At 37.7% G+C, this 20,000-nt stretch overlaps 1 protein-coding gene across 1 annotated transcript in view; it reads left to right on the top strand.

The window, feature by feature from the left end:
* The window catches only part of LOC135225803 (MAM and LDL-receptor class A domain-containing protein 1-like), a 104,762-nt gene that overhangs the window by 12,047 nt on the left and 72,715 nt on the right, over positions 1-20,000 (top strand). Inside the window, 1 exon segment of the mRNA XM_064265299.1 lies at positions 5,372-5,468. Within this exon segment, the coding sequence (XP_064121369.1) occupies positions 5,373-5,468 (96 nt within the window). The 5' untranslated portion in view covers position 5,372.

Here is a 20,000-nt window from a genome sequence, read left to right as displayed (position 1 = left end):
TGCCTCCATATACCACAGGGGCCGTGCGTTTGTTTCTTTGAGCTTCCAGAGATGCACTATATGCTTTTATACTTCACGAGCGCCATTTGTTCATTTCTATGACCTTTCAGAGAGGTTGCTTGTGTATCCAAATACTACGGAGATTTTTGTTTTTGTTTTGTTTTGTTTTGTTTTGAGCTTTCGCAGGTACTCGACATGCTTCCATATTTCACGAGAGCTGTTTGATCTTTCTGTGACCTTGCAGAGATATTGTTTGTGCATCCATATTCTACGAGGCTGTTTGTTTCTTTTCATAAGCTTTCAGAGATACTGTACATGCTTCCATACCTCAACAGAGCCGTTATTTGTTTCAGAGAATTGTTTGTGCTTCCCTGTTGCACCGGAGCCTTTCTTTCTTATTTTTATGTTCCTTGGGCTTCCAAACATCGCACTCGCCGCTTGATACCTTCTATGAATTCTCATAATGTTCAACCACTGCCCGTTTACAATTTGTTTTGCTCCATGTGCTGGAGGAGCCACCAGTGTGTTTATGCATTTATAGTGGGATTTTTCTTTCTCTTCAATCAGGATTTCGCTAAAATCCTTATCTTTTATGTCATTACGTCAATCATTTTGTCTTCACTTTATTTAATTTTAGTTGCTTGACTGTGAAGGAAAATTTTCTTCTTCTCCACTAAATGATGATTGTTTTTGCTCACGTTATTATGACTCGATTGCGTGTTGTTCTGGCTGTCGCTCATCGATATTCGTATCATTTATGATATTATTGTATTCATCTTCCTATATTCTAAGACTTAAATCGAATATTCTCCTTTTTATTTTTTTAGGCAGAAGCAACCGTGGAAGGAGTTCCTTGAAATTGGTTCATTTTCGTGTGTCCACCACTTGGACGTTCTTATGATAGCATATTAAATTTGTGACACCTGATGAAAAAATATTCCATATCTCATTTGGCGATCGCTAATATTCGCAGAATTTCTATTCTTCTCATTGAGATTACGAGTTTTCAGTAAAGGATGATATACAGATGATAGCCGTACAAATGATGGCATTAACTGTTGGAGCAAAGTTGTCGTAAGCTAGAACAGTCAGGGGCGTCTTTTCAGATTTTTGTCGGGGGCTAGGGGGGGTGGGCGGCAAAGACGGTTTGGCGAGCGAAGCGAGCCTAATCAGCGTTTTTTTTAAATTTTTTATCTTTATCTTGAGCTACCTTGTGTGTTTTTCGAAGCCATATGAGCAAGGTATTTCGGCAAAAATTATATGCTCCCACTACCGTTTGTTTATCACATCATCACTGGTAGCTAATAGACAGACAAGGATCAAGAAACGTAATATTTCCGAGAAATTTCATAAATCTATGATTGCACACTTAAAAAGAAAACTTGCTGTTGGGCTTGGGGGTGAGAGGCCAAGTTGAGGTTTGTGGGGAGCTGGGGCAGTTGCCTGCCCCCAGCCCTCCCCAAATGGCGCCTCTGTTGACAGCAGTTAAAATTCCGACATCCGACATTAAAACTGCCTGGTTTCCGGCTTGGGAGGTCATGTAAAGATTGGAATTGGTAAGAACTAACTGGCTCCAAAAATCTCTCGTCTTATTTACTGAATTATTTCTTAACCTGAGGAGTTAGTGACCAGCGGATTGCATTATTGGTGGAACATAGGCATACCATCGGCTCCTAGCTGTTTTGTGACTAGATTTTGTCAAGGATAATCGACACCTTGCTTTGTGAGTTTCTTATTGATTACATAAGTTAAAAACACGCGAGCATGCAAGTGTTCATGATTATGAATTAAAATCTTTGCAATGGTCTTTGTCTGTGAAATAAACACAAATATTGTAAATAATGAAATGCATGAATACAAAATGGAAGGAAGGTAACAAAGCTTACTAAAAAAAACATAAATAAGATATGAAAAGAATGAAATAAACCTGGTAAATCAATTTTTCAGAAGGTATGAATGATGACCAAAAGAAAAGAATCTTGTCTAATTTTCGTATGCTGTTTTCTTTTGTGTGAATATAGGCTATATTTTAAGAATGTTGTTTATTAGCACTCCAAAACTGAAAGAATGTTCCTTCTAGATAGAGTGGTTCGTGGTGGTAGGTTTCTGTTTCCTAATATTAGCAGTTATGACTTTGGATCGACGAATGGTCTTGTTTTTTCACTTTTTCAAAAGTTGTATTTCAACAGAGATCTTTCACATTCAATGAATCCCTGATCCCCTCCATCTGCCGAGAGCGACCAGATTCGCTGAATAGTAGCACCAGTATGCAGTCAATTTGAATCGTTGTGGACCAGGGGTCCTTTATTCTTCACTCCGCCGCTGGAGTGCAGTTGGAACTTCAGAAGTTCAAGCGAAAATGCAATGCATTACGACCCTAATACTATTCTTCTTACATTTCAATAAATTTTCATTTATTTACCTATTCTATAATTTATTGCTTCTTTTTCAATAAGTGAGATCTCAGCTTTCTGTTTTTCCCTTTACTTCTTCTAACTCCTTCCTAATGAACACCATAGTCTTTGGAAGCTTGAATTTCAAGTCATTGGCCCTTTTGATGGGAGTCTTTCATATGAATAGGTTTCATCTACTGAATAATAATAATAATAATAATAATAATAATAATAATAATAATAATAATAATTACGAATCTAAAACTCACCCTTGAAGCTCAACCTTGATATTTTTGGGAGTGATAGTTGGTCTTTAGTTACTCGGAAGTCATTTTACCGCTTGAAGAGTTTGTTTGGCAATGCACGGCAGATCGTTCAACCATATATGTAGGTACTTTACTTTAAGTACTCAGGATTCAGTAAAGATGCTCACGAGAGAGAGAGAGAGAGAGAGAGAGAGAGAGAGAGAGAGAGAGAGAGATGATTGAAAATTGCTTTCCCAAGTGCATGAATGTGCAATATGCCTCCTGTGTCTGTAACTAAAACGCAAGGTTGACAACAAAACCCTCGGTTGGCGAATCAGTCATCATTCGTTGGGTTAGGAAACGAATCCTCTGGATGTCAGTGAATCAGAAAATCGATGGATGATGACAAACGGCGAAAAATCGACGCTGATCTGCAGGCAATCCGTCAAGTGTATTTGTACGTTGGCTGATCAGCTATCAGTTTATCACTTCTTTGAATCTTTCATCAACTCGAAGGTCTTCTCAAAGACTGCGTTTTTCTTTTCGTTGAGTAAATAAAGATGAAAAATGACAGGCGACCAGAAATAGATCATTTATAGCCGAAGGTACGGTGTGAAGGCAGACTTAATCAGAATTTGTGAGATCTTTGGGTTTAACGTTAACACACATAGTTGGATTTTTGTCAAGTTTTTCTTTCTTCGGGTTGATTAAACATAGTGATTACAGGGAACCCGAGTAATCCTCTCTCGAGAGAGAATATAAGGACATGCTTTCAAAAACACCGGCAATAGGTTAATTTTTCGAATTTCAATTTTACGCTCCAAGTTGAAGCGATTATATTGAGTCGTTCTGCTTTACCGCAAAATTAAAGTTACATGATGCTTTACAGGCATCATGCGAAACCGGCCAAGCTCTCACAGACCGTATATAAAACTGAATCTAGATTTAGCAATTACCTGTCTCCCGTCATCCATAATTTAACCATTTCCTTGAAATATTATTTTTATCCTTTTAAAGACTTTTTTTTCCCCCTGCACATTTGATTAAACAGTTTTTTATTCTTCCTCAGTTTCTGAATTATCCTGCATCCTTCCTTTATCCTTTGTTCATTGGCCATAAAATGCCAAGGTCGGTATCTCATATCCGATTCGGAATGAAAGTCGGTCTTTATAATCCTGGAAGAATTATGGTCTGGAATAGGTTACCGTATTTCGTTTATGGCCGGCTTTCGTGGGTTCCTTCGCGGCCGGGATTAATTTGGGCTAGTGGACGAAGGTGGCGAGGCGAATTTAAGAGACTTCCGTTATTATTATTATTATTATTATTGTTATTATTATTATTATTATTATTATTATTATTATTATTATTCAGATATGAAAATGACTTATGCACTTGGGACTCAAAAGATGATAAAATAAATAGTAAAAGAATAAAATTAATTAGTATTTTGAATATACTGTAGATACCTTTACTTTGATATCCACTTCTTATAGAATTTGTAACACAACTCTACATAATCTATCAGCCTTCTGATATTACGCAATCTTTTTACTGCATGCGGTTTTTCAGAGTTTTTTTTCGGAGATTTCTATTTGAGTTTTCTTTGCACGTGTTACAGATTACTATGTCTTTCGCTTGAATGAAAGAATAGATCGTATAAATCTACCTTTCTTGTTTCCTCTAAGCATCCTGATCAACAGCCGGTATACATTTTTTACATTATTATTATTGTTATTGTATGTTCGTATCCAAGTTACCCGTTCTACACTCATTGTAGCTAGAGAATATTTCTCGAAGGATTCTTTGGATCTTTCCTAGATAATGACCACCAAGGGTTTTAACCCGGTATGAATCCACCTTTGCGTCTTGTTTAGTACAAGCCCTTTGGGGATGACCATAAAAACATAAAATAAAAAAGACAATGACCCCAAAGAAATATTAGTCCTAGATAATGACCGCCGAACTTTGCTGAGGGCCACTGTCTAGGAAAGATCGGTTTCTTATGGAAATTGATATTTCTTTTTATTCCAAATCATGAATATCTAAAACGACGCACGACTTTATACGTTCCAAGTGACTTACTTAATGACATGGATCTCATTTTCCATTCACGTATTCCTCATGCCAATTATTTTTATCGTAGCCTGCATTAATCTACGACTATCCAATGCAGCAAAAACCGAGATCATGGCTACAGTCATTCATATCATTTATCGGTATTATAGTCCACTGTAACTGACACATTAATTTTAGATTCTATATTTTTCTATGGTGTATAGTTATTATTATATTCTTCTATATTTTTTAACGTTATCATTCGTATATTTTGCTTTCATCATTTGTATTTTTAAAATTCTTTTCCTTATTTCTTTAACCTTTACCCATTCAAATTTGTGCATTGCTGTTTGTCATTCATTTTCATCTATTTTCATTACAGCCATTCTTTCTCCATATTTGGTTATTAGATTTCTATATAACAAGTTTAATCGGATGAGAATTTTGTTCTTCATTGAATTTTATACTCTGTTTTCACTTCATTCAAATTTGTATATTGCCCTCCGTCAGTTCTTTTACAGTTAATTACCTTGAAACTTATGTGTTGATACTTTTTTAGTTTAAGCACTTTCAAACTTGTACATTTATTTGATTTTTTTTTTATCTTAATCGCAATGAACCCTTTACGTTTCATTCCCCGTCATCCATAATTCATAATTTGTTCTACAAACGTTGCAGGATGAAAACGGTCGTCCTCCTGGCATTCATTTTGGCGGTGACGCGAGTGAGCGCCTCCATTCTCCATCCCGTCCTGCCGTCCATTCTTCTGTCGACGGTAAGTCCGAATTTTGTCCTCCTGAGTTTTATTTGCTAGTATTCCCATTTTGCTCCCTCGGTGAGAAGAGTTCTTGGATCTTTTCTAAATAGTGACCCCGAAGGATCTTACTTTTCAGTAAAAGACTAGGCCCATCGCCAATAACTGTGGAAACTGCTGCCTTGCAAGTGGAGTTTATAGTCAAAGACTAGGCCACAGCCAATAACTGTGGTTGATAACAGCAAGGGCATGCTGTCGTAAAAACCTCTTTATCAAACTATAAACTATGCCTAATGTTTTATGGAACAAAGCGCATCAGGCAACCGACCCCTTAATGTAGGGAAGACGCTGGGTAAGAAGAAGAAGGTATCCTCCACTTTTGCAGCTTGTTTAATTTAAGCTCGTTGGGGATGACAGTAAAAACATAAACAAGAGATTGTGAATAAGATAATAATAATAAACCCAAGAAATATTAGTCGTAGATAATGAATGACCCCCGAACTTTGCCTGCGGACCATTATCTAAGAAAGATCCGAATTCTTTGAGGAAGCGTTGCTGGTAAATTTCCAGTGGGCTGTCTTCCTGTCCTTGCAACTATATGTCTTTTATTGGTCCGTCAGGAAGTTTCTTGAAAATGAATAGTATGAAATAAGTATTACAAAACAAAACTGGATGATATTAAATCACAGGTAGTCGGAAACTAGTAAAAAAAAAAAAATCAGCGCTTGATGCTGTATATTATAAAATTTTCTTTATAAGTAAGAGGTAAGATATATATTATATATATATATATATATATATATATAGATATATATATATATATATATATACATATATATATATGTATGATATATATATATATATATGTATATTATAGATATATATATAGATATGATATATATATATATCTATTATATATATCTATATAATATCTATATATATATATATATATATATAGATATATATATATATATATATATATAGAGAGAGAGAGAGAGAGAGCGAGAGAGAGAGAGAGGAGGAGAATTCCTCTTTTTGTTAAAAACAACGTACTTGAGACGTCAAAAACTTCCCGTTTCAGTTTCGCTGTTTTGAGTTTTACTGATGATTAAAAGTCTTGTCTGCTTGCGTGCATGAGCAAGCGGCCTCCTTGCCAGATACTCATTTTTTCCGCTACTTCTTTTGAGATTGTTATTTCTGAGGCTTTAAACATTCCGGATTTATTATTTTTCACTTAAATGCTTACGTACATGTATGCTCAAATACCTATATTTGGCTACAGTTATTCTTTCTCTTGACGTTTGCGCCCCGTTGTCTGTAATGTATAATACACGGTACAATCTGGCGGATGTTTATAGTAAATGTATTTCTTAGATAAACTGCACATTCGCAGGCATACAAGATGAAGGTGAATAGTGCTGTTCGCGTAAAGGGGTTGATGGTTGCTGATAGAGCTCATGTGTATCTGCATGCAACGGCTGAGGGGCCGTGGAAGTTGGACCTGCAGGGGTTTAGGGCAGTGTGTTAAGAGTAAACGATTGTATGCACGATTATCTGAACGATTATCGTTATCGACACACACACACACACACACACACACTATGCAGACAGTATGAAGGATCTCCGCACCGATTGTAGTCTGAAAAAAATTTTTTGTCTCTGGAAGGCATGGCATTATCTCTAGAAGAGACGTAAGTCGTAAGCCAGCAACCTGGTCGTGACAGATTCCGCTGAGATCGTTCAGACCACGAAACTCCGCCTACTTTTGCATTCAGACAAGCCCATACACAATGTTTTTGCGAACGATACAGACAATCGTTCAGACAAACGTTCAGACAATCGTTCAGTGTATGGGGCCCTTCAGAGGGGAAGCGAGACAGTAACTGAGACCTTGCTCTGAAATTATCCCCTGAAAGGCGAAATTGCGTTAAAGAAAAACTCTTGTGTGGCAGCCAACCGTAGGCGCTATTCATCTGGATTTCAAAGCAATACACAAAAGGCGTTACCGGGCAGAATAGGGACGAACGCCCTTTTAGTCCTTGAAGAGCAAAATTTCTTTATTCCGTATGATATTGTCACTTAATTTTGACAGATTTGCTTTCGATCTAATATTGCTTTCATGAATATGCAAAATCTAATCGTTTTAAAAGAGTATTATGCGAGTTTAACTTAGAGAAGCCAAAAGCTTATTGCAAAATGAAGAAAGGGTCACAGAGATTGTCTACTACACACATTCCTTTTGTGTCCTTAAGTGATGTATATGGATATCTTAGCTCTTTGTCGCCATAAAGATGTAATAATAATAATAATAATAATAATAATAATAATAATAATAATAATAATAATAATAATAATAACAGACAGTAACATACACAATCTAGATACATGAGACAACATGATAAAAAAGAAAAAGAAAATAAATAATCGGCACTTATCCACAAAATAGCTGAGGTAGCATAAAAGCTAGTAATCATAATACTGGTAATAACAGTAATAATATTGGTGAGAAAAAAAATATGCATTGAGAGTAATAACAGTTAGTGCACATATTATATAACTTAAATTTCAACTAGAGACCTTAGGTGGTTACAGTAGTCAGGTCCAGAGGGCTAAATACAAAAATTGAATGTAAAAAAAAAGAAAAAAAAAGGGAACTGATATGTTTGAAACGGGGGAAGAATACCCAATTAAGCTGTAAAGGCAAAACTCCTGAATTCTTTAGAATCAGTGGCGAAATGCAGCAATGAGGGCTGAAGAAATGTATGGTTCCTCCCGGTGATCTGTCGACCGTGAATATTTCACTCCGAATATTTCGCTAATTGGGAGTTCATTGTGTGGTGTCAGCCGGAGATAATAGTGAAGTCATATCAGCAAGGCCACGCGAAGTTTTGCATTTTGCACAAGAAATGATTAGTTAGACGGAAGTGGTATGTATTTATTTACGCTCTTGTAAATACAGGTAATCGCTCTGCGGATGACAGTCAACGCAAGTGTTTTTTCTTTGGGCGTTTGTTTAACCTAGATTATTCGCATTGCGATCGTTGAAAATCACTTTCACTGCTTTTGTACCGTTGCTCACGCTCGCTTTGGAGGATTCGCCCTGTTCGAGGTTCTTTTTGGATGTACCAAACTGTAATTAACGCGCATAAGACTGTTTTTCAGTTAGCATATGATTGTGAATAATTGTTTATAAACAGACGAGAAGTTTATTGAAGCTATCGTATGGGTCAATGTTTCTTTATGATCGTGATGCTCTTCCTAGCATTACGTGAGTAAATTCCTTAAAGGTAATTAATGAATAATTGGAAAAGTTTCAGTTTTCGTTTTACGAATTAGTATCTGTCCTACATTTAGGTAACAACATTGAAATGCAATATGTCTATATATATATATATATATATATATATATATATATATATATATATATATATGCGTGTGTGTGTGTGTGTGTGTGTATACACACACACACATATATATATATATATATATATATATTTTATATATTTTTATTCATTTAATTTTTTCTGTGACACATCTCCACGCCCTAAAACCCAAAACATCAATCCTTTTGCACGGGATGCTGCAGGCGAAAATAGATAAAATTATTATATTTAAGCACTCACACATTTTGTTATATCTATATATTATATATATATATATGATATGTATATATATGTATTAATTATATTATATAATTAATATATATATATCATTGTTGGTGATTAAAATATAATAAACCTTTTAATTTTTCGCCTCTGCAAGTATCCTGTGCAAAAGGATTGATGCTTTGGGTTTTGGGGCGTAGAGAAGTGTGTCATCCAAAAATTAACGGAATAAAATTACGAAGCCTAGGCATTGCTGGGGTCTGTGTTCCTCACGTTTTTATATGAATATTAAACGCACATTAAAAAGAATAATTTCAAAGCAAAATTGAAGAACTGAACGCTAAAAGATTAATTTCCCCGCCATATTAAGATCCCTATATCTCTTCGAAGAGACCTCTAAAACCCGAGACAGAATACTAATTAAATTCATAAATTGCTATCGTTCACCTTTTTCTTGGAGATATATTAAATGAATATATATATATATATATATATATATATATATATATATATATATATGTATATATATATATATATATATATATATTATATATATATATATATATATATGTGTGTGTGTGTGTGTGTGTGTGTGTGTGTGTATGTGTGTGTGTGTGTGTGTGCGTGTGTGTGTGTGTGTGTAATTTTATATGGATACTTTGGTAAAAGAAAATTTCGTTTGCAACTGTTAAGAGCCGAACTTAAGAATCTACTGTCCAAATTGTATAAATTTAACCCACAATTTTAGTTTTTTTCAAACTGCTAATGGACAGGTAGCTTGAGAGAAAGGGAATCGTCTTCGTTTATTTGACTATTGATTGACCCACTGGGACATGAGGTCATTTGACTCGACCTCTTAAGCGGGATCTGTGAGTTGATCATTAACTTGCAACGCTGTCAGTCTTGAGTCCTGAAGGAGATTTATCTAATCTTCTTAACAGATTTGGGTTCCTGTTTAGATATGTTCCACACGGATGACCTCCTTGCCAGTCGGGATCTGTGAAGTGAGCCATCTTGATTAAGATTCCTGAGCCGCGTCTAATCCCAAAATCAGTGTGACAAATAGCATAATATACATACACACACACACACACACACATATATATATATAATATTATACATATATATAAATGAAATTTCTATCTGATATGACATTCTTCTTAGACTGAATAATGGGATATGCATGCAACCTGATTTTTTAGTAAATGCAGCAAGTTTTGAATTCTTGGAGACTAAAAGGCAAACATGAGAGGGGACAGTCAAGAGCATTGTTATTATCGAGGACCATCTCTCTGCTAACGACTGTCGCTCTATTTTGTGTTCTCCTGATGGGTAGAACTCAAGAGTCCCCTGTTTATATCGTTTGTTTGTTTGTTTGTTTCTATGGAGTTTCCACGTTGCATGGAACTAGTGGTTATTCAGCAACTGGCCCAACGGCTTTGCGTGACTTCCGAACCCCGTCGACAGTGAACTTGTCACTAGAAATACACGTCTCTCACACCTCAATGGAATGCCCGAGAATTGAACTCGCGGCCACGCCGATTACACCACTGAGGCGCTCTCGGCTCAGTAATCTTGCATCGATTAAGCCGTAAACTTACAGAAAGAATTCCTTAGTTATATCTCTCCCCCCTTAGATCTTAAAAACTACTGTGGTTAGAGGAATCATCAAACATACCAAATTGCAGCCCTCTAGCCTTAGTAGTTATTTTATTTGAGGTTAAACTTTGCCATGATCGTGCGTCTAGCACCGCTAAAGGCACAAGATCACAGGCCACCACGGGCCCATGGCTGAAAGTTTCATACAGCATCATTCACTGTAGAGAAACTCGATTGCTTCGAAGAAACCTTGGCGTATTTCTTACTTGTTATCTTTTTGCATCAACATGTTTCTGTATTAGTGGGATTTGGTGCCTTTTTGCCCCCTTCGTTCTCACTTACTTTCTTCTACGGTGTCTGAATTTTGTTTAGGCAGAGCTAACTAATGTCTGATGTTCCTGTTTATGTCATCTTCCTGTATTTTCATCTGTCCTTCCTGCGATTTCTTGTTCACTACTTATATTTTCTTTGAATTTCCTTTGCTTTCTTTGTACTAACTTCTTACCTTTTTTTCATTTACCCTTCTTATTTGCACACTTATCATTTGGCTAGGGTCAAAAGATTGTTTATTAAAAATGTTTAAACCTTGCATTCATTTCTTCTTATAACACTTGATTTGCAGTTGTCAGAAACCAGATCTTTACAACAGCGGTCAGAGTTCGATGTGAAGGCTTGCAAGTTTCACAATAATCACAGTGGATGGAGAAAAGCAATTTATGTAATCTGTGCGCATGACAAGTGTGTGCGTTTTTGCACAAATATGTATACAGTATTTACCCTTCACCTTTAAGCTAGAGTGATTCCGAAGTATATTACCTTCATATAATACACACACACACACACACACACACACACACACTATATTATATACTATATATACCATATATATATATATATATATATATATATAATCTATATATATATAATATATATATATATATATATATATAATATATGAACATATGAAGTTTTTAAGAATTTAGATTAGGAAAATGTAGGAATTAACATCAATGGAGAATACCCTAACAACTTGAGTTTTGCAGTTGACACAGTTCTAATCGGTGAATGTGAGTTCTAATCGGTGAATATGATAAAACTAAGATAATGTTAAATGAAAATGCAGAGAGACAACAAATAAGGGTTATGGACGAACTTCTACAGATTGTTAGTGAATTTACGTATTTAGGAGGAACAGCAAGTGTTTCCCCAGGACATAAGACCGAACTTAAAAGAAGCATAAGCATGCGATGGAGAGCTTTTGATAAACAAAATGAGAGTATGAAAAGTAAAATGCCACTTTCTCTAAAAAGAAAAGTATTTAATCAGATGGTCCTACCAGTATTAACTTATGCATCAGAAACTTGGAGCCTTACTAAAGCCTTAGAACATAAGCTAGTTACAACTCAAAGAGCTATGGAAAGAATGATGGGATAACACTAAGAGACAGAAAAAGAGCAACATGGATACGAGAGCAAACTAAAGTAGAGGATATTTTAACAATGAGTAAGAAAAAGAAATGGACGTGGGCAGGACATACAATGAGAATATCAGATAATAGATGGACGAAAAGAATAATAGAAGGGTCCCTATAGATTGCAAACGAAGCAAGGGAAAGAAAAGAAGACGATGGATTGATGAGCTAAGAAAATTTGAAGGTACAGAATGACATAGAAAGACCATAAACAGAAGGGAGTGGAAGGACATGTCTGAGACGTTTGTCCTGCAGTAGACTAGCAACGGCCTATGATGATGATGATGCTGATATGAATAACTTGTGTGTATGTGTGTGTTCATATACATTTATCGTTAGAAAGTACGCACAACAGAACTTGGATAGCGCAATGACAGTAAGAAGAAGGTTAGGTAAAAAGAAAGAGAGAGAGAGAAAAAAAAACCAGCAAAACAGTTGGTGAAATGTAATAGGTACTCGAAGTAGCATGAAAGGTTTTAGTGAATTATGAAAGAGAGAAAGAGAGAGAAAGAGAGAGAGAGAGAGAGAGAGAGAAATAGTGTGGGTATGAGAGAGAGAGAGAGAGAGAGAGAGAGAGAGAGAGAGAGCGTCAAAGCACGATAATAACATCCCGATAATTCAAAAGAGGGGATTGCTGGTCAACACCCACAACTGTTTTTTCGTGATCCGTTGTTACGCGTTCGTGATGCGTGACATGACTCACAGTTAGGTCTCGTCCCCTCTCCCTTGTTACGCAGGTGCTGAGGGCACTCACATGGTCACCATTGAAAAAGCAATCGTGACCAGGATGCGGACTGTTTGTTGTTTGATTTTCGATGCACCTCTGCAATATGCAACTTTTGCAGTCTACAAATCTCTTCATATTTTTCTCGGGACTTGGGTCACTTTTCAGGGCCTTAATTTTAAGGCTTGTAATATTTACAGAACCATCAGTTTAAGTATTCATACATAGGCTCGTATTGTTAGGTAACATTTCCAGGCCACGATATTTGGATAAATTTCCAGACCGTCGACCGTCATATTGAGTAACAGTTCCAGGAGAAGCATCAAGGATCATGATATCAGAAATAATCTCCAGGATCATGATGCTGCTGGACTGTAAGCTGATATTTCATGGCTGCGACGAGATGCAATAATTCCAGGAACAAAAGGTTAGATCGTATGTCCATGACCCCGATGTTAGGAAACATTGCCGGGACGAGTGGATTTCGCGCTCGGCTACCAATCCGGTGGTCCGAAGTTCGATTCTCGGCTCGGCCAACGCGGAACCAGAGAAATTTATTTCTGGTGATAGAAATTCATTTCTCGATATAATGTTGTTTGAATACCACAATAAGCTGTAGGTCCCGTTGCTAGGTAAACCAATTTGGGTTTCTTAGTCAGTGGAAAATATATAATCCTTCGGGACCATGGGGCCTTAGGCAGAGCTTGTTAATTCAGCTCCAGTGGTGTCTGGTTAAACTAAGATATACTTAACTTAACTTAGGACCCAGGGGTGCCAACCACTGGCGTTTCCTCCTCGCAGGTGTGATTTCTACCTGGAGGAAACCCCATGGGCTGCAGCCGATGGCTATGAAAGTGCAGAACAGGAAAAAGTTCCGGTGTGGGACTCTCGATCGGGATACTCAATCATTTTGTGGGGACGGACTTCCGACGACTGATTCTCTCTCTCTCTCTCTCTCTCTCTCTCTCTCTCTCTCTCTCTCTCTTGTGTCAGCAACGCGAAGAGCGTGTCTTTGTTTGAGTCGGTGATTTTCAGCTGTTTGAGATGAACAAATGTGTCATTGTTATGATATTACAAGAATTGCGATACATTTGACTTTAATTTTATGGGTTATAGCCTAATTTAGATCTTTCCTAGATAGTGACCCCCTAGGGTTTTCGGGATTATTATGTAGGACTAATACTTCTTGGGGATCATTATCGTTTCGATATTTACAGTCTTTTGTTTGTGGTTTTACAGCCAGCCCCAACGGGCTTGTACTAAACTCGCCGCATAGGTGGATACATATCGGGTTAAAACCCGTGGGGTTTACTATCTGGGAGAGATCACATAATTTTCCCGGAGGCATCACATTATACATTAGTTACCATTGAGTTAAAATACTAGCATTTTGCCATTCATGGCCATATTAATGTCTTTGCCTCTCGTTCATTATCTTACACTCAATTTTGATTTTTTTTTTTTGTATTTAAATGACCCCACCTCAAGGTAAGTTACTTATCTTTGTAAAAGTGCTCTTCGATAAAGATGATAGCAATTTAAAATTCTTGTCCAGAAGTATTATTTCAATCGGAACTTTACTTTGGTGCAAGTAATTTTTTAAAACAAATAAACACTCATTCACAAAGACACGAGAGAGAGAGAGAGAGAGAGAGAGAGAGAGAGAGAGAGAGAGTTTAGCGTTATTTATAGTTGTCTGATTAGTAGTAATTCCCATACCTAGAACATATTTTATGACTATTTTGTTATTTCTAATGTACGAGTATTGAAATGCCACCTTCCATTCATGTCTTTGTTCATTATCTGCTATTTATCTACCGTTACCCTGAAACTGTTTTTATGCAATTCTGTATCGATGTTCATACATGAACAACTGAAAGAAAAGTTATGGGGCGCTACTTTGGCCAGTTATCTTCGCGTCACCTCAGAGGTGCTAGTACTAAAAATATGGCAGAAGCTCAATGGGACCGTGTGTTAAGTAATAGCTTCTCGGGGATCATAGTATTATATACAACAATTTCTATATTGTGTGGTAGACAAATTATATTAATGAGCGATATCTTTGATCCTCGAGGGGCTAGTACTAAACACGGCGTCCCATTAAGCTTCCGCCATGTTAAGTACTATAGTAGATTCACATCAACTGCGCATTTGATGTCTAGGTCAGTCCCTTACGACGCTCCTGATTGGCTGTTGATAAGCCAATCACAGGGCTAGAAACTCTCAGTCTCGCTCGAGAGTTCACATAGGCAGGATGTATGTTCCGCCTCTCCTGAGGGATACGTCTTTCAAAAGTATCCCCCAGAAGAGGCAGAAAATACATCCTGCCTAAGTGAACTTTATCGAGAGACTCAGGAGTTTCCAGTCCTGTGATTGGCTTAGCAAAGGCCAATCAGGAGCGTCGTAAGGGACGGGCCTAGACATCAAATGCACGGTTGATGTGAATCTACTGTAACTATAGCACCTCAGAGTAGGTGACGCATAGAGAACAAGCCAAAGTACCACCAATACACTATTTTACGCCTTGCTTTACCAATTGTACTAATAATCAACTTTAGCTAGATCCCTGCATATGTATTTAGTTCCATTTGGTTTATGCATTCCTTTTTGTCTTCTCGTTTTTATTTTTCTTCCAGAAAAAAGTATAATGTCATAATAAGACATTTATGGGAGACACTTATTATAAAATGTGCTCTAGGTAATTCACGAAACATGACTTCTTATTGCGCTGAATATCTATTCTTTTTTTTTAACTAACAGGTTTACTGGTTTCTTTTTACACACGTTATCCGAGGTATAAGCACAGATGTTTTAAAAAATCTAAATTTTCATTATAATATATGACCTATATTTTCTATATATTGATATATATAAGTTGTGTGGAAATTCTGTAATATATTCTCCCATACGAAATGCAGTGTATCCTTATATTTTTACGTGCGCAATAGGGAAGGTGTCCGAGTAATAAACGTTACAATTCGGGCCGGATTCTGTCACCATTGGCCCCTATAAAAGTTTCCTCGGTAAGAGTTTCAGGACGGTACGTAACATCCGTAGAAACGGGACGTGCCGTCTCGACCCTCTCCTATATTACTGCCATTTTGTAGTGTATGTATTCCTTCATGATTAAAATGAACTGTCCTCTGTAATATGCTATATCCATAACTCATAGGGACATTCTGCATATTGCCGCCATCCTGTTGTTGTTATAGCTGAGGAGATAGAATCGGGCAATTTGAAGAATAAAGATGTACCCATCCTCCATAACCTCGGCCAGTCGGGGACAAATCCTATAGACGGTACAAGTAATACTATAGTAGATTCACATCAACCGTGCATCTGATGTCTAGGTCCGTCCCTTACGACGCTCCTGATTGGCTGTTGATGAGTCAATCACAGGGCTGTAAACTCTCAGTCTCTCGAGAGAGCTCACATTAGCAGGATGTATGTTCAACCTCAGGAGAGGTTGAACATACATCCTGCCTATGTGAATTTTCTCGAGAGACTGAGGGTTTCCAGCCCTGTGATTTGCTTATCAACAGCCAATCAAGAGCGTCGTGAGGGACTGGCCTAGACATCAGATGCACGGTTGATGTGAATCTACTATAGTACGTGCATTACATAATCTTCAGGCCATATGCAACACACGTCCTGAATCGAAAACTCGATATTTTGACATACTTACTGTCCTGACGTTGTGCAAACCTCGATCGACGAAAATTCTCAAACACTTTTATAAACATTTTTAAAAGCATCACAAACGCGGTGGTGCTCGAACACATTCATATTCTGGATGGATGTAATTTTGAACGCTTAATACTCCGTCGGCTATTTCCTGACTCACCAGCTTGTCAATAAAAGTGCTCTCGGAGGAAGCTGTGACAGTTTCTGCTGTATTCAGTTTGTATTGAGCATCTTTCGGGGATTTAGGTTTCTCGCTAATATGAGCAGACTTTGCTGTTATTCGTCGCTCAGTACAGCTTGGATGGGATAGATTAGAGCCAGTCGACTGGGTGATTCAGACGACTTTGGATGCTGGTGAGGTAGTGAAATATCTGTTTAATGGTTTTTATCCTGGTGGGGTGAGGGTTACTTCGTCGAGGCCATCTTTGTCTGTAATTTAGTGATGATATACATTTTGACAGAGTACTGACCACTTACGTCTGCTATATTCCCCATTTTTATTCACCGTCTCTCCACTCTCAGCTTGACTAACAGCTATACCATCATTTCCCTTTTGGCTCAACGGAGGAATGTGGATTTCGAAGGAAACTGGCCGGAACTTTTGCTTTCCTCACCTTGTCCGGGGATCGAACCCTTTCTCTCGGTTGTGAGCAAAGGGTGCTATTGTTGCACCACGAAGACTAATGAGAGAGAGAGAGAGAGAGAGAGAGAGAGAGAGAGAGAGAGAGAGAGAAGATGGATTTTGCCAAGTTCCTAGTTAATTTAACCCTGGGAATATCTATACCACTGGCAAACCTTACTTGTAATAAAAGACAGACTTTAGAGTAAACCTGCACTGTTGCATTCATCCTCTTCAGTGCACAGTCAAGGCTGGATCCCAGAAGCAGAAAGTGAACACTGCATCGAGTGTCTCATGGACCAACACAGAATGCTCATCATAGCAAATCAGTCCCCTTAAGGTGAACTGCCATCCGTCTCTCTTCTTATCGCAATTGCATAGGTTGAAATCTCGCATCATGCATGTGGTATTTAGGTTCGTGTAACTTACGTGCAACCTGGATAAATTTCTTTGAATGGCAGTTAAAGAAAGATGGCTCGGGAATTTAATTCATACAAGGAAGACGAAAGATGAGGTTCAGATATGCCACATTTTTACATTTTGTGAAAGCGTTTCGTTCTATGTTATGACATTCAAGAACTATGTGGTCATGTAACGGGTTTTCAAGGGTAGCAGTAGGTTTGAAAGAAATAGGGAGCGATAGATAAAAAAAGAATACAAAAAGTAACCCCATAACAGTAGCATTCAAGTGGCTTCCTTTCTCCTTTCTCTCAGTCATAGCTGCCATGAAGGTCTCTTTGATGAGACGGCAATAACACGAGGACCCCTAATTTAGATGTAAATAATTAAGAGGTTCATGAGGCAAAGCTCACCTCTCATCGCCTGGATTCCTGGTCCAGGTCTGGGCTTGGAGTGTTTGCGCACTCCTCCAATACATCAATGAGCGGCGTTTGTCCTACAATGCATTGAATTTAACTGGTGAATGTCCTGGTGTCGCCTTGCCAGAGAGTTGTTACTGCCGTAGGATTACAAAGGATTTTGGGCTCTGGGGAATTTTGAGGATTGTGATAGCATTGTGCGTGAGCACTTTACTTCCTATTGATTTGCCCATTGAGGGGTCAGTGGACTTGAGGCGATATTTATTTATGTTATTTGGGGGTGACTGAACTCTTGGAGTCGATTATGAGTGGGGCTGAGCAACGTGCGTATTGCACAGCACAAAGGGATTTTTCCTTGTCCCTCCCTCTCTTTCTCTCTCACTCTCTCAAATATGTATGTGTATACATACATACATACATACATACATACATACATACATACATACATACATACATACATACATAAACATACACACACACATATATATATGTATATATATATATATATATATATATATATATATATATATATATGTATGTATACACACACACATACACACGCACACACACACACACACATATATATATATATATTATATATATATATATATACACTATTTTCCATATAAACAACATGACATATATGTACGTGTGCGTAATATTCATTTTTATCTAGCGTACACACACACACACACACACACACACACACTCACTCACACACATATATTTGTATGTACGTACGTATGTATCGCTGTGTTTTTGTGGAAGTAAGCATTTCGAACAGTCAGATGCTTCCATCATACCCAGGACTGGCGACAGAATAATAGAAGAAGCCAAGACACGAAAACGATACAATGAAAACTACAGAAAGATGTTCATATTCCAAAAGGAAAATATAGCTGAAGGTTGAAAAAGGCTGAGGTTCCTCGTTGGACGAGTGGTTTACGTGTCCGCCTACCGATTCGGTAGTCGCGAATTCAATTCCCTGCTCAGCCGACGTGGGATCAGAGGAATTTATTTCTGGTGATAGAAATTCATTTCTCGATATAAATGTGGTTCAGATCACACAATAAGCTGTAGGTCCCGTTGCTAGGTAACCAATTGGTTCTTAGCCACGTAAAAATATCTAACCCTTCGGGCCAGCCTTAGGAGAGCTATTAATCAGCTCAGTGGTCTGGTTAAACTAAGATATACGTAACGTGAAAGAGACTGGGTTATGGGAATCAGGAACCAGAAAAATTATGAACAGAATACAAAATCTCAGGAGTTAGAAGAAAGAAAGCTTACGAACCTGTTAATTGTGTATAATATTGTCTGTATTGACAGAACAAAATGAGAAAATGAGAGCTACCTACGACGAACAGAGGCTGGTCACTCGAAGTCACAGAACTTTTCATTTACAGAAACGTTTCAGGTCACCTGATGTTGGTTGTCTATCGTCGTTAGCAGCAGTTAACCATCCTTAAAAGCCTAATGCTGTGCATTTAATGGTAATCTACCTGACTACTATGCCTCTGTAACCTATTTTTATTCCAGTGGTGGGTGTTTTCCGAGTTTTATTTTGGTAGGGGAGCGGGGGATGGGTTCCAGCCATATACGTTTAGCCTGCTGTCTCCGGGCCGCTCGGGTGCAATGATTCCAGAGTTAGGTATTTACTTGCTTAAGTGAGTATGGACGCATCAACCAGTATCAGCGGCGCCAACCATGAAGTTCCTTCTGGTACGCAAAAATAAACCGCGCTGGATAATCCATCTGGATTCCAATGTTTGGCTTCAGGCCTAAATTTCATATTACATTCCATTCCATTCCACAAAATAAACCGACTTTCCTCCAACCTCTTGTCTGGTAGACACGACCTTACAGTTCTTAGACCTTTGAGCTTAACCACCAGTGGTCTTTCTTTGTGTGAAGTCACAAGTTTGAGAGGAAGCTAAATTGATCAGTCTCACACGCCAGCCTCTGCCTGAACGCTGATTTTAGGCAGTTCATGCGGTTCCTCAGTCGTTTAATGTGGCCCCAAAACCCATTTTTTC

This window comes from Macrobrachium nipponense, chromosome 13 (genome assembly GCF_015104395.2).
Source record: "Macrobrachium nipponense isolate FS-2020 chromosome 13, ASM1510439v2, whole genome shotgun sequence".
Classification (NCBI taxonomy): Eukaryota; Metazoa; Arthropoda; class Malacostraca; order Decapoda; family Palaemonidae; genus Macrobrachium; species Macrobrachium nipponense.
Note: the sequence above shows the minus strand (reverse complement) of the source record. Positions and strands in the feature narration are given on the sequence as shown.